We start from the raw sequence: 25,619 nt of genomic DNA, 5'->3' as shown, positions 1-25,619 counted from the left end.
AAGAGTTTTTTTTTAGTTTTTTTTAATTCAGCTTCATTTATGGTTGTAGAGCCAAATTGCAATATTTCAAGAAGGCGATAGGAATACGAGTAATTATTTATTTGTGACACAGAAAGATGTGAAGAACAAGTGGGCACAAACCTGTGCTTGTGCCTGTCCCAAGCCCGGTAAAGGCAGAGGGTAGTGTCAGGAAGCGTATTCAACATAAAAGCTTGAAGACAAATTGATCAAAGGATACAATGGGTATTCGAATAGATAAACTGATATGATGATAGCATGGTTTTCTGGGGGCTTGGAGGGATATGACACCCCAAACTCTCAGCACACCTGCACTTGCCCCATTCTGATACTTCCTGCACCCCAGGGGCTGGCTAAATCCAGGCTTGTTACAATGTTGTTTTTTGTTACGTTTTTATTCCTTATTGAAGACACACATTCAGGGTACCTTGCCAAACTAATTCTACTTGATCTAGATATAGAAATCTCTGGTGTGAAATCCTCTAAAGTGGATTTTTTTTTTTACGAGAAAGTTAGAGCTACTTTTCCCCCCTTGAAATTCTGTTTATCACGTCACCTGACCTAAAACTAGATCTGAAACCACCGTGTCGCACTGAAGCAGCTTAAGTCAAAGTATTGATCACAGGACTGCATCAGAGAGATACTGATGTTATCGGTTAAATGCGAGCCAGTTGTCAATTGCCTGCCAGCATGACGGCCTGCAACAACATTCAACACGTGTCACGGCTTCCTGGATTTACTTGTGCTTCCTCTAAGAAGATGAAAGGATAAGGAGGCTGATCTGGACTATCAGGAGGCAGTCGTGGAAAACAGACTGCAAAATCAGTTGCCTTGCCAACCAAGCCCCTCAGAGTGTGAGGGTTAAATGCAAAAGATGCTCTGCCAATGCAAATATGGGTCGCCATCTGTTTTAATTACATTCCTATTGTTAGGTATTCTGAATGGTGCCGAAATGGTTTTATTGGAAGTAGATCCCTATAATCCCATTTTGTGGAGATTAGCAAGTAAATTTAAATATTATATTAAATTTAGAATTGATAATTTATAAGATTACATATTTCGTGTATACATCAGGTGTATCTTTTTTTAAAAATACGTTGTGTTTTCATTTGAGAACTTTTTGTACTCCTAATTATGGGGAAAAATTAAAACACTAGCTGAACTTCTAAAATAAAATAAAATGATCATTATTTTTATCACTATTACCCCAGCATGTTGGGTAATAAAGCACACTTATTTTGAAACAAAAGACAAAGAGCTGTTTCATCTTCAGAAAAAGAAAATGCTTTATCACACTCCCACAGAGTTGATGCCACCTTTTACTCTTCCCTCTAACATAAAGAAGACTTTGCAAAAAATGTTAAAAGTTTTGAAGTCAACTTAATTTCTGTCTCTGACTATTAATCTCCAGCTGAGCTATCAGTGATACAGTGAAAGCAAGAAAACAGCAAACGTGTTGCTAAGGAACAGAGAGAAATAACCCTAACTTTTCTTGAAGCATCTGATCTTCTCTCCCAGGGTGCTCATAGCGTTGTGTGTATGTGCGTGCTCGTCTGTGTGTGTATGTGTGGTAGAATCGGGTTTAGCAGAGGTTGTTTCTAGGCAACAGCTTTTTTTTCCTTTTAATATGAAAGTTGTTTGTTTCTCTGCATTTTATATCTTTCTCTATTCATTATCTTCCACTTTTTCACAAATATGAGTTTTGATCATTAGGGTTTGGTTAAGCGGTTCTGTGCTGCATCGGTGCAAAAATCCCCACACTCTAATTGCAAATTTCAAAGTTTCTCTTTTGCTTCTATGCTTAGTTAACAGAGGTTTTAATCTCTCACTTTGTCAGAAGCCCGACAATAAAACATCTTCAGCTTTCATATAGTTTAGCTTCATCACACGCAGCCTTTCTTCTAACATTCCTGCAGCATGGATAAACTAAATACTTGACCTACAACAACTGCTGGCTGATTGCCTGGTTCTGCCTCAGATGTGAGGATTTCATTACATTACACTGTGGGCTGTGGTTAAATAAACAAACATTTTGTTAACCTTTCCTCATCAGGTCTTTTAGCAATCTAAAGCCTGTTATACAGCTGTTAAAAAAGGAGCCACGGACCTTATGGAATGCCATCTTCTAACCTCATTGTCTATTAAATTTTAATTAAAGCTGTGCATCTGTGCATGAGAGAAACGGGTAAGATGGGTTCAGGCTTTGGTTCATGCATGAAAAATCAGTTTGGCATCATATTTTAAATAAAGAGTTGCATAGTGGGGTAAGTGAATGCAAATGTAGTTTAGATGCAAAACCATCCATAAAGCATAAAAGTGGCTGCATTGTTTCATGCGTGTTCACTTTGACAGAACCAGCAAAGCAGCAACTAATTGCAGTGTCTAGCCCCTACACCTCTGCACCCACCTTCACACCGCATTGATTCCAGCAATGTCTTTTGCAGATGGACCCCTTTGATCAGTTTTAATTGGCTGTGTGTGAAACCTTTAATTATATTTTTCAGGATGAAAGTTTCAGGGAGAAACCTGTGGTGGATTCTGTGTTTGTCATTCCCTAATTAAAATTTTCTTCATTAGATGATGAGATGACCCAAAACCCCTTGGTGTTGACAGAGTTTGCACACAAAACAAAAGGAAAACAAGTTTTCTCTGGTTCTTTAGTCTCACAATTAATCCAGGAATTTCACTTCATGAAATTGCATTTTAGGTCAAGTCAATAAGCAAATTTTTGCTATCTGATACATCGCTATCTTTTTGTTTTTCTTGGCTCTATTATTAAAGATAATTGCCAAGTAAAAGACCAATGAAAAGGTTAAATTCAATAAAAACTCATGGGAAAGGCACTCCTCCGAACAACTGGTAAATGGAAGTTCTGTTTGTCCTTTAGGCAGGTATTCTTGTCCTACCTGAAACAGCCATTACAATGAAAAGACATCGTCTTTTTCCATCCATCCTAATCTGTTTTAGCAAATGAGAAAAAGCAAATGCTTTTGCTTGGACAGGACATTTCTGATTTCAAGTGGTTGTAGTATACTGTTTACAGTAAAAAAGGATGCACATTTTTAAAAACACATTTGAAATATAAATTTGTATGAATAAAGATTTAAGACTTTTGGTCGACTTCAAAAATGTTTTCCGTTTAAATTCAGAAAACTAAAAAAGATCTTTGACTTTCCAATGTGTGCAAACAATCTGACATACTTTAGTATCAGATAAATCACTATTACATTTTCAAATAGTTTCATATTTCCATGTAATTTTTCTTAATTCACTTCAATTTAGTTCTTCTGCCACAGATGGGAAACTAATCAACTCAACATTGCACCAAGTGTCAAATGTGTCTGTGGGGAGATGATGCCCTCTATTGGTGAATAAATTAAACTACAGCTTTGACAGATTATTGAAGGAGCAAACTTCTTCTGGGTTAATTTTGATGAATTTCTTCTGAGGAAGTGAGACCACTTAGTGGGTTCTTAGTGTAAATAGTGGCTCACAATGTTTTCAGGTTAACCTTTCAGGCCACAAAAAATGAGCTTTCATTGAACTAGAAAAAACAAGTTTATGGTTTTTGCCAAACAGAAACAGTAGCATTGCCTATTGATAGTGTAAAAATAGAAAGTGTGGCAAATCTTAGATTCCTTAGGGTAATATTGAATAAAATTCTTGGTAACCCATATTATATGTTTAAAACTAAAGTGTCCGAACAGCTTATTATGTATTAAAAATAATTTCTGCGAGATTTAGGAAAGATTCTTATAGCATCATCGTTTGTCTTCTTTTTTAAACTACCAAAGAAATTAATTATACTTGTGTACTTCTAAAAAAGAAAAAAACACGTTCAACTGTATTTTCCTATTACATACATAACAAACATGTGTTCTATATCTACTTTATCAAACATATTATTAATCCATGCTATGGTTGTTTTAAGATCGTAAAATACAGAAAATAAACCACCGGCAGTGCATCATGGGAAAAGGGCGGCTCTGAACTTTTGTAAGTGGGCGGGGCTGACAGATCATGTGACAAGAGTCGCTGCAATGTGGTTACGACCCGCTGTGTTACTAGGGGTATTAGGGACCAGGGGCATCGTGAGAACCATGGTAAGTCCTGCGCACAAACAGAATGACTAAATGCTTCTTCATGTGTAAATGAGCTTTACGTGTTTAAATATTCGCGTGTTGAATGTTGAACAACATGCAGGTCAGACTGGTTTCTTTTTTTAGACGCAGTGCAGCAGAAAAATACGTCCGACATGATCGCGGCGGGTAGCTTAGCAACACCAGTCAAATCTCGTTACCTGACTGTGTTGCGTGTTCGTTTTGGTGTTTTAGAGCTTGCTGGGTGGTTTGATTGAGAAAATGGAAACCTGTATTGTTATTTTTCTTTAATTTATTGCATTTATTTGTAATCTCTTCCTATTATTTGTGTAAACAACACATTTTGGATTAATAAGTGTGTCGTTATAGTTGCTTTATCCAACAGGAATCAACAGGAGATTTCCTTTTCATGTTTAATCCCAATTATTTCCTCTTGTTGTCCTGTAGCAGTAGGGATTTACATTTACAGCGGACAGCTACACCTCTCTTCATGATCCAAGCAGTCTTTTATTTCTTGAGTAACTAACAGACAGGGGCGTGGGGTTTAGACCAAAAGTCGATCAAAGTGCACCAAGAGCTCTGATTAGGCTCTGAGTCGTTTCTGCCAGGACCATGTGACTGTTATGATGTTATGATCTTTGCTTCATCCGGTGCCACTCCAGCTGTTGAAGTACTCGGTTATTGCCTAATGAACCCACATCTTTTTGCAATAATCCCTCTATTTTTTTTCATTTATTTACTTTTGCAGTGTGCTCAGAAAGAAGACTGGAAAAAAGCAGCCTCCATCTATGAATTTTCGGCCATAGACATCGATGGGAATGATGTGTCCCTTGAGAAATACAGGTAAAAGGAAGATCACTGCACTGATCAGTAAGGATGTCCCGATCGGTTTTCTTTGGCCCCGGTCCGATTCTGTTCTAACACGTTTACAATATGAACAAATTGCTCCCCGACTTTGGAATGACCTCCCCCTGTCTCTGTGCCAGATTGACTCAGTGGAGTGTTTTTAAAACTTAAGTTAAGACGTTTTTATTCAGGAGAGCTTTTAGCTGACTTGTGTTCCCTTTTGTTTGTTTGTTTGTGTACTTAAATGCCTGAGTGTGTTTCATAGGGTTGTACCAGCTTTAGACTCCCTGTGCCATTTTGTGTTCTTTCTCTGATTTTATGTTTTAGGATTGTGAAGCACTTTGAGTCGTTCTCTGAGAAAAGTACTATTTGTGCCTCCTGCTCACTAGTGCTGTATTCTGCTGTGCTTTATGGCAATGAAATGTCTTGATCCATTCCTGTAGGATATTTGTCTGTAATTATAAGCTTTAAATATGGCACTGATTATAATAATGAGAATAAAATAAATATCCAATTCCCGATAGGGATACAACATCCTGTCTGAAAATATGTGATCGTATCACACAATGTTTGATCGCGTGACCGGATTGGGACGCCCCTCGTCTTAACTCTGGGTTTGCTTTCTTCTCTCTTCCAGGGGTTATGTCTGCATCATTGTAAATGTCGCCTCTAAATGAGGACTGACCGGCGTAAACTACACTCAGCTCACTGCAATGCACACCCAGTATGCTGAGCAAGGTTTACGCATCCTTGCATTCCCATGCAACCAGTTTGGCTCCCAGGTGAAACCAATAGACACTTTGTTTTTTGTCTGCAAATGCTGCTTCTCCCTTGAATTTACTGAATAAAATTGCCTAAATGTTTAACATCTCATTGTGGAAATGCCGAGTAGTTATAGATCACTGAATTTTTCAATTAAATGTCCTTCTGGTTTATTTTGCTGCTTTTAACTTTTTTTGTTCTGCAACTCAGGAGCCTGGAACAGAAGCAGAGATTAAAGAGTTTGCTAAGGGTTACAACGCAGAGTTTGATCTCTTTAGTAAGATAGATGTCAACAATGACACCGCTCACCCCCTGTGGAAGTGGATGAAAGAACAGCCTAAAGGAAAAGGATTCATGGGAAAGTGAGTTATTAGCATGTTTCCATAGATGAAATCAACATTCCTTTAATGTAGTATTGATCAGTCTTATTCTGTGTTAAAGGACATGCTATTTTTTTGTTTTTGTTTCCTTAAAGTCATGGACATTCTTGTAAGAGAATGTCAGATGATTTACATAGTTTTAAAGTCTAGATTGTAACAACAATAAAAAAAAGAGCATCTTTGAATTTATGAGGGGTTTAGGTGGGCATTTATGACACTGTCTATAGCAAAATAAGTGTATAATATTTACAAAGTGAAATTATTACATATATTTTTAAAGAAATAAAAGTAATGTTGATTCATGGCAGCCACAGAATAGTTCAAACATTAAAATAAAATGCCCTTTGTAATACACAACCCGGTTCCGGGTTACGGCAGGACACGTGCGTGGCTCTCTGCGGATACAACTATCTTCAAATGACTTAAAAAGTTGATTTTCTCCAAAAAAAGAGAGCTGACCATGCCCCCCAAGAAAAACCAGGACTACGAAGACCTTAAAAAGATTCTTAATGATATCAAAGCTACGCTGTTTTCCTTTATGGAGCAAGTGTCCGCTAAGCTAACGCCACTTATGGAGACAATGGAAGAGTTCCGAAGATTTTGGGCTCCAAACGAGCAACGAGAAAACCGGGACGACATTCTGGAGAAAAGACTGGAGGATGTGGAACAACAAGTAAGGATGAATAATGTCATTCTCACTGGAGTACCAATCAAACCTCGAGCAAAGCTGAATGAAGCAGGAGCTAGCACTGCTAATGCTAGCGTAGCTAGCAGTGCTGAAGCGGCGAGCGGTGGAGAATCTCTGGAACAGCAAATACATTCATTTCTCACATCTAAAGGGATTTCCCTGGATCTCAATACCATCAAGACCTGCCACCCGCTCCCCAGGAGAAAGGAGATGGATAAACCAGCGATCCTCATCAGGTTTGTGAATCAAAAACACAAGCTAGCTTTGATGAATCCACGTAAAAATCTCCGAGGTTCCTCTGTGTATCTGAACGACCATCTGACCAGAAGGAATGCTGAATTCTCCAAACATGCACGGCTTCTCAGGAAGCGTAAGCAGATTGAGAACACTTGGGGATAAAGGCTGCAGGATTTGCGTCAAACCACTCTGTCCACCGGACCGGTCCAAGGTTCTGGTTGTGAACACCATGAAAGACTTTGAGAAGTGTCTTATCACGGTCGTCTGAAACAACATGGAGTAATAATCCAAAGAGCCAAATAATTTCAAGAAATATGAAACCTGGTTTCCTCACTTTCTCCATACGTCTGACGTCACCTGAATAACAGCAGAGAGTTCTGACATGCAGATAGCTTGACCTCAACTTTCACCGCCGCTGATATCAGCTGAAGAAGGATATGGACCTGAATCTAATGTCTGCAGTCATAACATCGAAGAGAACTATTAACTGTTTAAACCCAGAAGAACGGCTGTTATCAGTAAAAGAAGAAATACCAACCTTGGACAATCGACAGTTATGGACCCTTTTTACTTTTCCCCTACAGCATTACTTTATTATAAAAAAAATAAAAATACAAAAAAAAACAAATGATTAATCACTTATTGAAAATTGTTAAATTGATTGACTTTTAATGATATTACTTCACTTTCTCCAAAAATTGATAAATTGATTCAAAAATCTTTCCTAATGTAGCATAATTTTGCACATGTTTTTAACTTTTGATACTTGATGAAATTTTGCTATGAAGATTCCTGAAACAGTGTTGTGTCTACTTTACTGATATAGTATTATGTTTTAATCATATGAATTACTTTTATAAGTAACATAATCTGCATATATTTTAGATGACTGATCTGCATTTGCCATGTTGATTTCTGAAATAGTTATTTTTGCATAATAATTAAGTAATTCATCTTTGCCATGTGCTTTATTGATACTTTATGATTCTTAATTCTGTCTGATAAAAGTTAGGAACCGGATATTGATAAATCATGTAATAAAATGGTTATAGTATAACGGGGTGGGATTATATAAATTCGCTTCCTTCCACTCCCTTTCAAGCAATATTTATTAATATGTCTAATTATCTTAAGTTTGATTAGTTACTGTATGAATGTATAACTGATGATTATATTGCTTTTGTGTATTATTTCTACTTGATTGCTTTGCTTGATTTCAAATCAAATCAAAAAAATGTAACACATATTAAAGAATTAAAGCATTATTTTTATTTTTTTTGCAACTTTATTGCTTTAGTATTTATTTGTTTCTGTTCAAACGGAGACTTGAAAAATGTAAATACACAGATCCCACAAAGTACAAGAACCGAAATACTAAAAACTGATGATTCTTCCTGAACGTCTGAGTCAATAAATCAAATGGACCTTTGTCTTAATATCCAGATTAAATAACTCAGAAATAATGTTTGCCTGCAGTGTCTGCCTTTTTAGAATACATTTGTAGCTCATTCCCAGCCTACAAAAAAAACCTTTTTCTGTCCAACATATAGCTTTACTCAATTTTTTTTTTTTTACTCAGCATACCACGCATTCTAATTAAGTACTATTCATCAGTTTTATATCACAAAATGTTATTTATTTACTATCTAAAATAATGTTTAAAAACATGTTTCTCTTCCTTTATGGGGTTGCAATGGAGTCATTGTGAACGTTTCTCTGTTTTTTGTTTTTTTTAAAGGAATACTTTTTAAGCATCTGTTTAACAAAGTTTTTTTCCTTTTACATTTATAAAAAGACAAAATGCTGGATAACCTGGAGAAAGAAATGTTCGGACTGTCTTTTAATGATTTTATTTTGTCTTTCTTTAGTTATATCAAGTGGAACTTCACAAAGGTACACTTTCAAATTTGATTCTTAGCATCTTTACATTTTAAAACCGACCATATTTATGTAATGAATCTATTTCTGTTTCTTTTGATAGTTTCTGATTGACAAGAATGGACAGGTGGTAAAGAGATACGGTCCAAAGGATGAACCATTTGTAAGCTACTTTTTGTTTGTTTCTGTGCCCGTCTGTAGCAGCATTTATGGAAAATTAAGGATTCAGATTTTAACTCCAGGAACATTGTCTAGGTTTTAAATTTGTATTAAACAGTTTTTCTGACTCTACATGTTTGTCAAAATAACATTTCTCTGCCAGCATACAGCAGATGTCCTATTAGCGCCCTACCCGCCAATTTTAACCGCACCGTAGACATTTAGGGCCCCTTGGTGGGGAAGGTGATGGGAGATCACTATGAGTAATCAAGAGATGTCCTCTCAGTACCCTACCCGCTAATTTTAACTGCACCCCCTTTATACACACGCCCTTTAACCCTCAAAATATACACTCCCATACAAACACACATACATGCACACACACACCCTCACACACATGCATTTTGCATGAAAGTGGGACCTCGGACCATCTGTCTGCAAGCCTGGACGGGCCATGTTTACAACACCTAGTGTGGACCCCCTCTTCTCCTGGATGTCTTCCTCCTGGGCGGGGGCATCTGGCCCCTGCCTTGCTCCATCCTGGACCAACAGTGGGCTGGGTGGGTGGCTGCCTGGAGCACAGGGCGGGTCTACCTTGGGGGGGTCCTGGCTCGTACGCGGGGTTGGGGCGGGGGGATGCCCAGAGCTCCTGGGTGGTGATGGGGTGCTCGTCTGGGGCTGTGGGCGTTCTTCTTGGGCGGGGCCCCACGTTGGGCCCTCCTGGCGTGGCGGAGGGGCTGCTCTCCTGGTTTGGCCAGGGCTGCGCTCTCTGTCCCCCCCCCATGCCTCCCTGCTCACTGGCTCTGGGGGCCCCCGTGGCGGTCCTGCTGGCCCTGGCCTGGGTGGCGGATGTGATCACCTGGGGGGGTTGTTCGCTATCTCCTGCCGTTCGGGTGTTGGGGGGGGGGGGTTCTGGCTACTGCTACTGCTGCGGCAGGAGTCTTTAATAGAACATAAATACTCACTTGAGCACAGGTGTTAAACTTAATGAAATATATCACACTACTTGGTTTGAAGGCATAAGTGTGCGTGTGTGAACAGTATTTTTATTGTGTACATGTCGACAGGTGTGCTTATAACAATTGAGTGTGTGGACAGGCCCCGCCCTTGTAGACCTGTATTACATCTGAACCTCACCGTAATAAGTATAACCATCCAGAAAACCTGTTGCTTTATGCTGCTCCATGGTTTTACCCCCCCTTCCTATAATCACCCTTCTATCCCCCCCTCTCTAGCATCCCTCTCTCTTCTTCTGTCCTTTCATTTTCCGTCCGGTCCAACACAAAAGATTTTCAAATACAATTAAAATTATTAAAGTTTGGCCTCGATTACAAAAGGGGTTTATTCAGACATCCCTCTGGTTTGTCAGAAGATTCATAACCCCTGTTGTTAAAGTAAAATATTTCCAACACAAGAGGCCCTCAGCTCTCATCTGCCTGCCCAGGACAAGTTAGGGGAAAAGAAAAAAAATAACATTGCTCTTGTATCTTTTTTTTGCAGTCAATAAAGAAAGACCTGCCACAATACCTGTAATTTTTCCTCCCATCTCTTCACGTTCTCTGGGACTCCTGACCTCTCACATGGACCGAGGCCTTGTTGTGTATTTTCCCTGGACTAGTGACGGCTCTGCCTGCAAACCCATCACCGGGAAAGACTGAGCCTGATGACTTCTGGTGTGCAACTTAACTCCAGGGCTGATTCACTGCAGACCTCATCGAACCAAATGAGAGATGTTCCTTAGTCACAGTAGAGAAGCTTTCTTCGTACATTAGCGTCTGACAGTCGTTCTGTTTTCTGACACGCATTAAATTAAATTCTTCTAAAGTTGTATCTGCATCTGTTTGATTTGTAGATGTTCAATGCAATTATCAAAAGCTATTTATGGCCTGTAGTATGTATGAAATAAACCATTTTTGCTTCAGCTTCTGTGCAGCAGTGGACATTTCTTCTGTTGGCTCTCCTAAAAGGTCAAGGGGTTTATTAACGTCTGTCACACATATGTTGGAATACTTCTATCCAAGTCAATAGAACATTAAAATACTTATGTTGGTCTGTTTATAGCAGAGGAGCAACACATTTTTTGACAAATTGGACTTGGTTTATAAAAAAAAAAGACGCATAAGTTAAGAGAGCCATAAATTGGTTGTAAAAAAAAGGCCAATATAACTCTTCATCATAAATAGATATATTAGGAGAGTACACACGCACACTGAATCCATTAAATAGACTGATTCTGAAGAGTTTATTTTGAAAGGGAGTGGAAGGAAGCACATTCATATTATCCCACCCCCTATTGAGTTTCACTTAACTTTTATTTATTACAAAGCAACCAAAATCTGGTTCTGAACATATAGTATTTTTATACCTTACCATTCTTGATGCAAATTTGATTGGGTTTTGCAATAAATTAGCACAGACCTGGAAAAATAAAGTTTCAAAGTAAATTTGATGGATTTCTTTTTTTTTTAGATTAAAATGGAGCCGGTGGTTTTGAGGAGTGCTGTAGAGACGGCCAGCCCAGTCAACCTATGCATGTCCTGGTGTCTGAGTCATTACCAATACAGATTTTGTTTATTAATGAGGTTAAACGAGTTAACAGGAAATTTGATTTTGTATTTGGACATTTTAGTGGTGTCAACAGGAAGTATGGGGCAGTTTTGTCCACGCAAACGTAACATGGTGAGGATTAGATTTAAACTCTAGCACTGATTACAGCAATCCAAGTTCCTCAAAGTAAAGGGCGACATTTAATAGAAAAGTAATATAATCAATAGAAAAGTATAACCATAACCGTCTCTGTGATGTTTGAGAAAAAAATCCTTAATAATCCAACAATCACTGTCCAATATTTTTATAATCCAAGTTCATCTTTATTCTGTGCAGTTTTAGTAACAAACCTCTAAAACAATGGTTTTGACTAAAACAGGTGACAGCTGTGAAATCAAGACCAGCTTTTTGAGGAGAGGCTAACTTTTTGAATTATACAGATATCAAACTCTAAGCCTTGAGCACCAGTGTCCTACATACAGTGGTATGAGAAAGTTTGGGCACCCAAGATCATTTTCAAGATTTTTCTTCATAAATCATTGGTTGTTCGGATCATCAATTTCAGTTTAATATATCATATAGCAGGGCCTGCATTCTGGTTGAAGGTATTTTGGACCGTTCCTCTTTGCAAAACATCTCCAGTTTAGTCAGATTTGATGGCCTCTGAGCATGGACAGCCCGCTTTAAATCACACCACAGATTTTCAATAATATTCAGGTCTGGGGACTGAGATGGCCATTCCAGAACATTGTACTCGTTCATCTGCATGAATGCCTTTGTAGAATTAGAGCAGTGTTTAGGGTCATCGTCTTGTTGAAGTGTCCAGCCCCGGCGTGAACTTCAACTTTGTCACTGATTCTTGAACATTGTAAGAATCTGCTGCTACTGACTGGAATCCATGTGACCTTTAACTTTGACAAGATTTCCAGTACCTGCACTGACCTCACAGCCCCAAAGCATAATGGAACCGCCATCAAATGTTACTGTGGGTAGTAAGTGTTTGTCTTGGAATGCTGTGTTTGTTCACCAAGCATACCACCCCTTATGTCCAAATAACTCCATTTTAGTTTCATCAGTCCACAGCACCTTATTCCAAAACAAAGCTGGCTTATCCAAATATGCTTTATAATACCTCAAGCGACTCTGTTTTTTGGCATTGAGCAGAAAAGGCTTCTTCCGCATTACTCTTCCATACAGCATCTCCTTGTGCAAAGTGTGCTGAATGGTTGAACGCTGTACAGTGACACCATCTGCAGCCAGATCACATTGTAGGTCTTTGGAGCTGGTCTGGGTTGAGTTTGATTGTTCTCACCATCCTTTGCCTCTGCCTACCTGAGCGTTTTCTGGGCCGGCCACTCCGGGCCTTTGCTTGAACTTCCATTTTCTCACTAAGATCCTCACAGTGGAAATTGACAGCTAAAATCTCTTAGCGAGCCTTTTGTATCCTTCACCAAGACTTTGATGTTGAACAATCTTTGTTTTCAGGTCATCTAAAAAGAAATACACAGTGTCGAGAATACACGAGCTGAGGTACAGTGTATAGTTACAATTAATAAAAAAGTTAATAAAAAATACTTTAAAAAAAACTAAATTCATTAACAAGGATAGGAATAAATACCAAGATAAAAAGATTACATATACATACCACACTATAAAACCTTAATTACAAAGACAAGTAAAAAGACAGTCCCTCCAGTGTTTCCATAGATTTGACCGGAAACGTATTGCACTAAATCTAATGTTGCTTATAGCCAGGATGAGAGTATTCTCTGAAGCGTTTAATCTGCAGATAAATTTGAACATCAGCGAGCGCATGCAAGCCCAGAGAGTGTTAATTCTGAGTGAAACGAAAAGCTCACTAGCACTTGTCCTCCTTGGCTTATTAAAAAGCACTCTTAGAGCATCATTGTACGCCACCTGCAGCTTTCTCATACTGGCACTTTTATCGTTCGCCCAAAGATGAGCTGTGTACAGAGGAGTGCAAAAAGCTTTAAATAATGTCACCTTGACTCTTTCCGTACAAATACCAAACTTTCAAGAAAGAGTGTTGGCTTGGCCATATACCACACGACACTGCCTGTAGATGTCTGCGTCATCTGACAAGTCCTCCGAAATGATATGCCCAAGATACTTGATCTTACTAGTGCACACAAGCACAGCATTTGACAGGTAGAAATCAGGGAATTTTTGGTTTTTGTCTTCTTTTGTCCGAGAGATCATAATCAGACTTTTTGTGCATTAAAAATGATGTCATTATCAAGCCCATAGGCTGAACAGATGTTAAGCAATTGTTGAAGACCAGCAGTACTTGGACTCAACACAACTATATCGTCAGCATACATCAAATGGTTGATAATTAGATCTCCAGCCACACAGCCAGTGTGACAGGCGTTAAGTTTAAGAGACAATTCATCCAAATATAAATTAAACAAAATAGGAGAGAGAATGCCCCCTTGCCTCACCCCGTTGGTGGATTTAAAAGGTTCTGACACCTGGTTTCCCCATTTAACCTGCATCGTCTGTTGAGCATACCAATACGCCAGAATACGCACAACACATTTGGGTACACCTCTCTTCATCAGTTTCATAAATAATTTCTTATGATTTACCCTGTCAAATGCTTTAGAGGCATCTAAAAAACACAAAAAAACAGAGGAATTTAGACTCCTATATTTGTGAATCATTTCTTTAAGAGCATATATACACATGTCAGTACCTAGCTTTTCTTTAAACCCAAATTGATTGTGAGTCGTTTTCACAAACTCTGTAATCATGTCCAGCAGGATTATCTCAAAGAGTTTAGATAGTATACTAGCCAGAGCAATTGGTCTGTAGTTTTCAGTGCAACCAATCTTTACAGCTTTGTTTTTTAACACTGGGACTAACATTACAGCTATCATAGAGTCTGGTAAAAATCCATGAACAAGAAAAGCTGTAAAACACATTGCAAGTAGTGGAGTTACCCTTGCACTGGCAAACTTCACATGCTCAGAAGATACCCCATCAAGTCCAGTAGCTTTATTATTAGACAGTCTGGAGATGGCTTGGTGAACATTATGTGTTGTGCTTTAGGTGAAGCAGCCAGTTTAATATGATATTTTTCAGATTTTCATCGAGAAAATAACAGATCGACCATTCTTGCTTTTATTTTTACCTCTATTGAATGCTCACAGAGACACGGAAGTAGCGGCCGGAAGCGGCTTTTGCAGCAAGATGACTGAGGGCGTACCAGATCATCATGTGAATGAACGTGAATCAATACGATGGATGCTTTTGTGCTTTTTGAAATAAATAAATCTGTTCTCTAAACATCCTCCGTGTCTTCAATGCAATGTAATGAGACACACACAGACAGAAATGTGAAGGTATCTGCTGTAAATCTATGACGTAAATTAATAACAGGAAATGATCGGCTAGTCAGTTAGCATGTAGCCTAATAGCCTTCGAATGTAAAGCGACTGACAGCTAAAGTTAATAAAAGACAAGTCCTGAATATTATTATTCCTATTTGACCCTAAACTACAATATCAGCTGTCTGACAACAGACCAGCCAGTTGCCCAAATGCCGGCATACATCAAAGAGCTCTGCGGCGGCGCTAGTAGTAGCCTAGCAGGAGCTATCGTATGACAAAGCAGCCTAGTTATCATAAATCTATTGATATTTTTCTTATATTCATTGAGACGGTAATAAAGTGATCATTTTTGTTTTTCATGTTCCTTTTTTGAACGAATATAGGTCACAGAGACACGGAAGTTACCGCTGAAAGCGGCTTAGTTTTGCCGGCGTACAGAGAGCATATCCGCGTGTGTGATTTTTATGACGTGAATAATTACTGCGTTCGAACGGATTAATTATTGCGTTCGAACGACATAATTATTGCGTTCGCACGAGTTAATCATTTCGAGGGAACGGAATAGTATTTTGAGGGAACGCAATAGTATCTTGTGGGAACGGAATAGTATCTTGTGGGAACGGAATAGTATTTCGTGCGAACGACATAATAACCTGTGGGAACAAGATATTAATCTGTGGGAACAAGATATTTTTTTATATCTTAATGTCAGGACACGGGCTCAGTACAGAAGACATTTACTCATTCAGTAATCTGTTAAAGTTGTAGTTTAATGTATTCACCAATAGAGGGCATCATCTCCCCACAGACACATTTGACACTTGGTGCTACGTTGAATTGATTATTGTCCCATCTGTGGCAGAAGAGCTAAATTGAAGTGAACTAGGAAAAATTACATGCAAATATGAAACTATTTGAAAATGTAAAAGTGATTTATTTGATACTAAAGTGTGTCAGCTTGTTTGCACACATCAGAAAGTCAAAGATCTCTCTTAGTTGTCTGACTTTGGACAGAAAACATTTTTGCAAAGTTTTATAAATGAGGCCCCAGGTCTCTAGGGCTAATATCCTGCTGTTTTTCAGAACCCCTGCCCCAACTGCTTCTGATTACCTTGGTCAGGTGTGTTTGACAACACCAGGTTAGTTGATAATTTTCAAGATTTTTCTTCATATAGCATTGGTTGTTTAAATCAGTGCTTTTCAACCTTCTTTTGAGCCAAGGTTCACTTTATCCTTGAAAAGAATCCCGCAGCACACCAGCATCCAAAAACTAAAAAAGGAGAAACTCAGTCTGCATTGGTGTACAGTCCCTCCGCAATCTCACATGCATTTTTGTGATAATTGTGGCAGAAAAAGCTGAAAGTTGCAGCTGTTTTTTCTTAAAGATGTAATAAAAGTTAAGTTAGTTAGTTAGTAATAATTTTCAACTAAATTATTTGAAATTTACCCTGGTAGTTGTTTTATCCCTCCAGTTTTTTAAGATGAAATTTTATGTAACCTCACAAAAAACAAATTCTTTCTGAATTGTGATTTATTCTTTGAATGTTTTATTAAATGTCAGTGCAAAGGGAGCTGTAATTTTTCAACACTATGATCACAATATTTTTGATACATTTTACACAAAAAAATTAACATTATGTTTTCTGTAGATACACAAAAAGTGAACATGTAATAAAGTTTGGCCTCAATTACAAAAGGGGTTTATTCAGACATACCTTTGGTTTGTCAGAAGATTAATAACCCCTCTTGTTAAAGTAAAATATGTCCAACCCAAGAGGCCCTCAGCTCTCATCTGTCTGCCCAGCTGTTGGACAGGACAAGTTAAAGAAAAAAAAAGAAAAAAAGTGAACATGTTGAAGTTTTATTAGTTTTTCTTTGTCTTTATCAAAGTAGACGTCTTTGAAAACTTTAACAAAGATGTTTTATTTCTTTTTAGATAATTAAATTGTTTCAATTTAGTTTAATTGTGTCTGCTGGCCAATTCACCTTAATCCTATTTCTTAAATGTTGTTATTACTTCTTCTGAAGTTTAACATATAAAATAATCCAGACATTATTAGAAAAGTGTTTCAGTTAGAAAGATGACTTGAACCAAACTATGGGATGTTTGGCTGTTAATAAACACAAACCTTGAAGGAGAACTAAACTATTTACCTTTGATTTCATCAAGAAGATTTAAAAACTGTTTGACGTGTGGCTGTTGTGGTTTCAAGATATTTAACAGGGAAGACTCATTTTACGCTGAGTCACTTTAACCCCATGGGAGATGTAGTGCAAAACCCCCGCTGATTGCAGAAAGACTCGCTTCTCTGGGCTTTATTATTTTGTTCACTTGTTCCACGGTCTGATACCAGATCCCGCGGAAAGCTACACTATTTTTGTTGGAACTGAGAGAATTTACGGGCTAAATCGGAACAAGAAAGTGAAGACTTAAATCACTTCTGATTGGTCAGAATGATGACGTATGATTAAGCCTCCAAGAATGATTGGTGGAGACAGTTAAAGGGGCGGGACTTTTCCAAAAACAGAGCTGAAGCTGCGGCTAAATCGCAACCTCGCCAGTCTTATCAAAATGTCTTTAATCAAATTAAAAAAAACACAAAAAAAATATTTTATGATCTTTTATATTCCGAACTACTCTGGGTTTTATGAGGGCCTGTTTGGATGAAAAAAGAGCTGATATCCTGGAGATGGTAAATGTTTTTAGATCAGTGAAAATGGATAATTGTGGGGAATTGTTGTAATAATTAGATACAACTCTTGGAAATCCATATCATGTGTTTAAAACTAAAGTCTCTGAACACCTTATGATGTATTAAAAACCATTTGTGCGATATATAGGAAAGATTTGTTTAGCATTCATCATTTGTCTCCTTTTTAACTGCTAAAGAAATGAATTATAGTGGTGTACTTAAAAAAGAAAGGAAAAAAAGAAAAGCATGTTCAACTGTATTTTCATATTACCCAAATAAAAAACACGTGTCCTATATCTACTTTATCAAACATATTATTAATCCATTCTATGGTCGTTTTAAGATCGTAAAATACTGAAAATAAATCACCGGCAGTGCATCATGGGAAAAGGGCGGCTCTGAAGTTTTGTAAGTGGGCGGGGCTGGCGGATCATATGATAAGAGTCGCTGCAATGTGGTTACGACCCGTAGTGTTACTAGGGGTATTAGGGACCAGGGGCATCGTGAGAACCATGGTAAGTCCTACAACAGCGCACAAACTGGATGACTAAATGCTTCTTCTTGTGTAAATGAGCTTTACGTGTTTAAAAATTCGCGTGTTGAAGGTTGAACAACATGCAGGCTAGACTATATTATATAATATAGCATCAGTCAAATCTCATTACCTGACTTTGTTGCGTGTTCGTTTTGGTGTTTTAAAGCTTGTTGAGTGGTTTAATTGAGAAGACAGAATCCTAAATTGTCATTTTTCTTTTATTTATTACATTTGTTTGTAATCTATTCCTGTTATTTGTGTATAAGTGTGTCGTTATAGTTGCTTTAATCCAACAGGAATCAACAGGAGATTTTCTTTCCATGTTTATTCTGATGAATGTTAAGATTCACGTCTTTGCTTCATCTGCTGTCTTTTTCCCGCCCTGTCAACTCCAGCTGTTGAAGTACTCAGTTATTGCCTAATGAACCCACACCTTTCTGCAATAATCCCCTCTATTTTTAATTATTTATTTACTTTTGCAGTGTGCTCAGAAAGAAGACTGGAAAAAAGCAGCCTCCATCTATGAATTTTCGGCCATAGACATCGATGGGAATGATGTGTCCCTTGAGAAATACAGGTAAAAGGAAGATCACTGCACTGATCAGTAAGGATGTCCCGATCGGTTTTCTTTGGCCCCGATCCGATTCTGTTCTAACACGTTTACAAAATGAACAAATTGCTCCCGTGATACGTGATCGTGTCACGCGTGACCGGATTGGGACGCCCTTCGTCTTAACTCTGGTTTTGCTTTCTTCTCTCTTCCAGGGGTTATGTCTGCATCATTGTAAATGTCTCCTCTGAATGTAAACTGACCGACGTAAACTACACTCAGCTCACTGCAATGCACACCCAGTATGCTGAGCAAGGTTTACGCATCCTTGCATTCCCATGCAACCAGTTTGGCTCCCAGGTGAAACCGATTGACACTTTGTTTTTTGTCTGCAAATGCTGCTTCTCCCTTGATTTTACTGAATAAAATTGCCTAACTGTTTAACATCTCATTGTGGAAAAGCTGAGTACCGGTAGTTATAGATCACTGAATTTTTCATTAAATGTCCTTCTGGTTTATTTTGCTGCTTTTAACTTTTTTTCTTCTGCAACTCAGGAGCCTGGAACAGAAGCAGAGATTAAAGAGTTTGCTAAGGGTTACAACGCAGAGTTTGATCTCTTTAGTAAGATAGATGTCAACAATGACACCGCTCACCCCCTGTGGAAGTGGATGAAAGAACAGCCTGAAGGAAAAGGATTCATGGGAAAGTGAGTTTTAGCATGTTTCCATAGATAAAATCAACATTCTTTTAATGTAGTATTGATCAGTCTTATTCTGTGTTAAAGGAAATGCAATAATGTTTGTTTGTTTCCTTAAAGTCATGGACATTCTTGTAAGAGACTGTCAGATGATTTACATATTTTTAAAGTCTAGATTAAAGGAGGGGTTTAGGTGGGCATTTATGACACTGTCTATAGCAAATCAAGTGTGTTGTAACATTTAAAAAGTGAAATTATTATTTTTTTTAAAGAAACAACAGTAATATTGATTCATGGCAGCCACAGAATAGTTCAAACATGCAAATAAAATGCTAACTTTTTGCTGCAAAATAAGTGTTTACTTTTTGGTTTTTCACGCCCCCCCCCCCCCCCCCCCCCCCGAAAAAAATGAAAAAAATGATTTATTTATCTTTTTTATTTTAAAAACGAAATTTTAAAGAAAAAAACAGTTATTTTCTCAAAACAAAAATATCTAACTTGTCTGAACTGGCTGTCTTTGTTGATTTTGGGATCGATCCTCTCAGAAGCTCAGAAGCAGAAACTTTTTCTGTCCAACATAAAGCTTTACTCTATTTTTTATTTTTTACTCAACATACCAAGCATTCTAATTAAGTACTATTCATCCGTTTTATATAACAAAATGTTATTTATTTATTATCTAAAATAATTTTTAAAAACATTTTTCTCTTCCTTTATGGGGTTGCTATGGACTCAGTGTGAACGTTTCTCAATGATTTTTATTGTTTAAGGAACACATTTTAAGCGTCTGTTTAACAAAGTTTTTTCATTTTAAATTTATAAAAAGACAAAATGCTGGGTAATCTGGAGAAAAAATGTTCGGACTGTCTTTTAATGATTTTATTTTGTCTCTTTAGTTTTATCAAGTGGAACTTCACAAAGGTACACTTTAAATTTGATTCTTAGCATCTTTACATTTTAAAATAGACCATATGTATGTAATGAATCTATTTCTGTTTCTTTTGATAGTTTCTGATTGACAAGAATGGACAGGTGGTAAAGAGATACGCTCCAAAGGATGAACCATTTGTAAGCTACTTTTTGTTTGTTTCTGTGCCCGTCTGTAGCAGCATTTATGGAAAATTAAGGATTCAGATTTTAACTCCAGGAACATTGTCTAGGTTTTAACTTTGTATTAAACAGTTTTTCTGACTCTACATGTTTGTCAAAATAACATTTTTCTTGTTTCTTTGTTTTTGCAGTCAATAAAGAAAGACCTGAAACAATACCTGTAATTTTTCCTCCCATCTCTTCACGTTCTCTGGGACTCCTGACCTCTCACATGGACCGAGGCCTTGTTGTGTATTTTCCCTGGACTAGTGACGGCTCTGCCTGCAAACCCATCACCGGGAAAGACTGAGCCTGATGACTTCTGGTGTGCAACTTAACTCCAGGGCTGATTCACTGCAGACCTCATCGAACCAAATGAGAGATGTTCCTTAGTCACAGTAGAGAAGCTTTCTTCGTACTTTAGCGTCTGACAGTCGTTCTGTTTTCTGACACGCATTAAATTAAATCCTTCTAAAGTTGTATCTGCATCTGTTTGATTTGTAGATGTTCAATGCAATTATCAAAAGCTATTTGTGGCCTGTAGTATGTATGAAATAAACCATTTTTGCTTCAGCTTCTGTGCAGCAGTGGACATTTCTTCTGTTGGCTCTCCTAAAAGGTCAAGGGGTTTATTAACGTCTGTCACACATATGTTGGAATACTTCTATCCAAGTCAATAGAACATTACAATACTTATGTTGGTCTGTTTATAGCAGAGGAGCAACACATTTTTTGACAAATTGGACTTGGTTTATTAAAAAAAAAAGACGCATGAGTTAAGAGAGCCATAAATTGGTTGTAAAAAAAAGGCCAATATAACTCTCCATCATAAATAGATATATTAGGAGAGTACACACGCACATTGAATCCATTAAATAGACTGATTCTGAAGAGTTTATTTTGAAAGGGAGTGGAAGGAAGCACATTCATATTATCCCACCCCCTATTGAGTTTCACTTAACTTTTATTTATTACAAAGCAACCAAAATCTGGTTCTGAACATCTAGTATTTTTATACTTTACCATTCTTGATGCAAATTTGATTGGGTTTTGCAATAAATTAGCACAGACCTGGAAAAATAAAGTTTCAAAGTAAATTTGATGGATTTCTTTTTTTTTTAGATTAAAATGGAGCCAGTGGTTTTGAGGAGTGCTGTAGAGACGGCCAGCCCAGTCAACCTATGCATGTCCTGGTGTCTGAGTCATTACCAATACAGATTTTGTTTATTAATGAGGTTAAACGAGTTAACAGGAAAATTTGATTGTGTATTTGGACATTTTAGTGGTGTCAACAGGAAGTATGGGGCAGTTTTGTCCACGCTGTAATAAAGTCAAATAGCAATAAGTCAAGGTATTTTTCCCTATGAAATGTTTAACTTAAAGCACTCTTAGTTTAAACGTAACATGGTGAGGATTAGATTTAAACTCTAGCACTGATTACAGCAATCCAAGTTCCTCAAAGTAAAGGGCGACATTTAATAGAAAAGTAATATAATCAATAGAAAAGTATAACCATAACCGTCTCTGTGATGTTTGAGAAAAAAATCCTTAATAATCCAACAATCACTGTCCAATATTTTTATAATCCAAGTTCATCTTTATTCTGTGCAGTTTTAGTAACAAACCTCTAAAACAATGGTTTTGACTAAAACAGGTGACAGCTGTGAAATCAAGACCAGCTTTTTGAGGAGAGGCTAACTTTTTGAATTATACAGATATCAAACTCTAAGCCTTGAGCACCAGTGTCCTACATACAGTGGTATGAGAAAGTTTGGGCACCCAAGATCATTTTCAAGATTTTTCTTCATAAGTCATTGGTTGTTCGGATCATCAATTTCAGTTTAATATATCATATAGCAGGGCCTGCATTCTGGTTGAAGGTATTTTGGACCGTTCCTCTTTGCAAAACATCTCCAGTTTAGTCAGATTTGATGGCCTCTGAGCATGGACAGCCCGCTTTAAATCACACCACAGATTTTCAATAATATTCAGGTCTGGGGACTGAGATGGCCATTCCAGAACATTGTACTCGTTCATCTGCATGAATGCCTTTGTAGAATTAGAGCAGTGTTTAGGGTCATCGTCTTGTTGAAGTGTCCAGCCCCGGCGTGAACTTCAACTTTGTCACTGATTCTTGAACATTGTAAGAATCTGCTGCTACTGACTGGAATCCATGTGACCTTTAACTTTGACAAGATTTCCAGTACCTGCACTGACCTCACAGCCCCAAAGCATAATGGAACCGCCATCAAATGTTAAGTGTTTGTCTTGGAATGCTGTGTTTGTTCACCAAGCATACCACCCCTTATGTCCAAATAACTCCATTTTAGTTTCATCAGGCCCCAGCACCTTATTCCAAAACAAAGCTGGCTTATCCAAATATGCTTGCATTGCTTACTAAGGGTTACAAAGCAGAGTTTGATCTCTTTAGTAAAATAGATTAGATATAAATTAGATTAGGATTAGATTTAAACTCTAGCACTGATCACAACCTAGTCAATCCAAGTTCCTTAAAGTAAAGGGCCACATAAAAAAGTAATATAGTCAATAGAAAAGTACAGTGGTGGAAAAAATTGTTGGTAACCCTCAGTTAAAGAAAGAAAGTCCACAATGCTCACTGAAATGACTTGAAACGTTCAAAAGTAACAAATTTAAATTTATTGAAAATTAAATAATCAAAATCAGCCATTACTTTTGAGTTGTTGATTAACAGAATTATAAAAAAAAAAAAAAAAACTAATGAAATAGGGCTGGACAAAAATTATGGTAGCCATAACTTCATATTTTGTTGAACAACCTTTTGAGGCAATCACTGCAATTAAACAGTTTCTGTATTTGTCAATGAGCCTTCTGCAACCTGTCCACGGGTATTTTGGCCCACTGCTCATGAACATTTTCCCAGAAGCTTTGTGGCTTGTCAACATGCATTGGTGCAAATTCCAGTCTGGCTTTTTTATGATTTCCTTTCACCAGTGGTGTCCTCCTTGGTCGTCTCCCATGAAGTCCATTCTGGCTCAAACATTGACGAATGGTGTGATCTGACACTGATGTACCTTGATCTAGGAGTTCACCTTTAATATCTTTGGAGGTTGTTCTGGGCTCTTTGGATACAGTTCAATCTATCAGTCTCCTCAATTTGTCATCAATTTTCCTCTTCCGGCCACGTCCAGGGAGGTCGGCTACTGTCCCGTGGGTCTTAAACTTCTGAATAATATGTGCCACTGTCGTCACAGGAACTTCAAGCTGCTTAGAGACGGTTTTATAGCCTTTACCTTTACGATGTTTGTCTATAATTTTGTTTCTAATGTCGTGGGACAATTCTCTCCTTCGCTCTCTGTTGTCCATGTTCAGTGTGGTACACACCTTTTCACCAAACAGCAACGTGACTATTTGTCTCCCTTTAAATAGGCAGACTGACTGATTATGGGTTTGAAAACAGCTATGATGTCAATTAAAGGACATACCCGAGTTCATCATTACCCACTGGGCATTTAGTTCTGTCTTTTATGGAGGTACCATAATTTTTGTTCAGCCGTATTTCATTAGTTTTTTTTTTTTTAAATAATTCTGTTAAACAACTCAAAAGCAATGGCTGATTTTGATCATTTAATTTTCAATAAATTTTAATTTATTGTTACTTATGAATGTTTCAAATCATTTCAGTGAGCATTGTGGACTTTCTTTAACTGAGGGGTACCAACAATTTTGTCCAACACTGTACAACCATCACCATCTGGGATGTTTGAGAAAAAAACATCCTTAATAATCCAACAATCACTGTCCAATATTTTTATAATCCAAGTTCATCTTTATTCTGTGCAGTTTTAGGAACAAACTGCTAGTATTTCATAATCAACGGTTTTGACTAAAACGAGTGACAGCTGTGAAATCAAGACCGCCTTTTTGAGGAGAGGCTAACTTTATGAATTATACAGGTGTCAAACTCTAAGCCCCTCACACCCCCAACCTAACATTGGAGACCTGGAATCTTACACAATTCTTTAACAGAAAACTAGAAAAGATAAAAGGCCAAAATGCATCGGAAAAAGATGTTTAAATCCCTAAAGGGCTTAAATGTGCAATCATCTCCAAAACAGCAAAGTCACAAAACCAGTTTTTAAGAATTTTCCTATGAAAGCTCTGCCCAATGTCTTATTTAACAGCTTATGGGAAGTTTCAGCTTATTCATCACAAGTTGTAGGAAATAATGGATTTCTCAGGACTTTGACTGCACACTTAAAGTTATGTAAAATAGTTTAATAAGTCACATCGCCTCACAAACATGAATAATAATTATTTTTATTATTATTATTGTCATCATTATGTTATTAATCCACTTCAAAAGAATTGACATAAAATATAGTTTTTGGGGGGGAAATTCAGATGTTTTTTTTTTTTTTAAATCCTTTGATGAAAAACAATTATTTAATATCAGATATAAATAAGCCTAGCATCAATTACTGTATGATTCATTGGGTGATTTGGTATGTTTTTGTTCACGACAATGTTAGTTTAAGATGCAGAAATATTGACACGACTGTTGCTTCATTTCAATACAGCAATTAGTCATTTAAAACTGAGCAACAATAGATGAGGTATTCTCACTATAAAGTTTGAAAATTAATTAAACATTTCCCGCCAAGTGTTTGGAAGCACCTGTGTCCTGCATATTTTCCAACTAACCGGGCATGGTCCATTGTCATTGGTAAAACACCCCTGACCAAGGTAATCAGAAGCAGTTGGGGCAGGGTTTCTGAAAACCAGCAGGATGTTAGCCCTAGAGACCTGGAATCTGACAACTCTGTAACAGAAGACTAGAAAATATAAAGGCCCAACTGTGGGAAAAAGATGTGTAGGGTGCGGCAGATACAACCTGAAGGGCTTAAATGTGCAATCCTCTCCAAAACAGAAAAGTCCCAAAACCAGTTTTTAAGAGTTTTCCTAGGAAAGCCCTGCCCAATATTAACAGCTTACTGAAGCAGCCATTTTGAAAATGAGCAAGAAAAGCCCTTCTGCTGCCTCTGCCTCTCAGTTGAGCTATCATACATTAAATAACAAACAATAACAATATATTTGACCTTACCTC

The 25,619-nt window shown here is 37.5% G+C and overlaps 2 protein-coding genes across 2 annotated transcripts; both read left to right on the top strand.

Moving 5' to 3' along the window:
- Positions 1 to 4,010: 4,010 nt before the first annotated feature.
- On the top strand, positions 4,011 to 10,991 carry LOC101160762 (phospholipid hydroperoxide glutathione peroxidase, mitochondrial-like). The gene is made up of 7 exons (XM_020710995.2): positions 4,011 to 4,121; positions 4,867 to 4,961; positions 5,602 to 5,746; positions 5,937 to 6,088; positions 8,900 to 8,924; positions 9,013 to 9,072; positions 10,569 to 10,991. The coding sequence occupies exons 1-7, from the start codon at positions 4,059 to 4,061 to the stop codon at positions 10,599 to 10,601; spliced, it is 573 nt and encodes a 190-aa protein (XP_020566654.2). The 5' UTR covers positions 4,011 to 4,058; the 3' UTR covers positions 10,602 to 10,991.
- A 7,078-nt stretch (positions 10,992 to 18,069) lies between these two features.
- Positions 18,070 to 21,106, top strand: LOC111946273 (phospholipid hydroperoxide glutathione peroxidase, mitochondrial-like). Its single transcript, XM_004079176.4, has 7 exons — positions 18,070 to 18,176; positions 18,679 to 18,773; positions 18,962 to 19,106; positions 19,302 to 19,453; positions 20,341 to 20,365; positions 20,453 to 20,512; positions 20,686 to 21,106. The coding sequence occupies exons 1-7, from the start codon at positions 18,096 to 18,098 to the stop codon at positions 20,716 to 20,718; spliced, it is 591 nt and encodes a 196-aa protein (XP_004079224.2). The 5' UTR covers positions 18,070 to 18,095; the 3' UTR covers positions 20,719 to 21,106.
- Positions 21,107 to 25,619: the final 4,513 nt, after the last annotated feature.

This window comes from Oryzias latipes, chromosome 17, assembly GCF_002234675.1.
Source record: "Oryzias latipes chromosome 17, ASM223467v1".
In the NCBI taxonomy this organism is placed as follows: Eukaryota; Metazoa; Chordata; class Actinopteri; order Beloniformes; family Adrianichthyidae; genus Oryzias; species Oryzias latipes.
This window is presented reverse-complemented; position numbering and strand designations above follow the sequence as displayed.

What these genes read in the sequence shown, in the direction of transcription:
- LOC111946273 (XM_004079176.4), top strand. Translation starts at nt 18,096, where the DNA reads ATGATAAGAGTCGCTGCAATGTGGTTACGACCCGTAGTGTTACTAGGG. An exon ending in GTGTCCCTTGAGAAATACAG is followed by an intron (nt 18,774 to 18,961) that starts GTAAAAGGAAGA and finishes TCTCTCTTCCAG; the next exon opens with GGGTTATGTCTGCATCATTG. An exon ending in GGAAAAGGATTCATGGGAAA is followed by an intron (nt 19,454 to 20,340) that starts GTGAGTTTTAGC and finishes TTGTCTCTTTAG; the next exon opens with TTTTATCAAGTGGAACTTCA.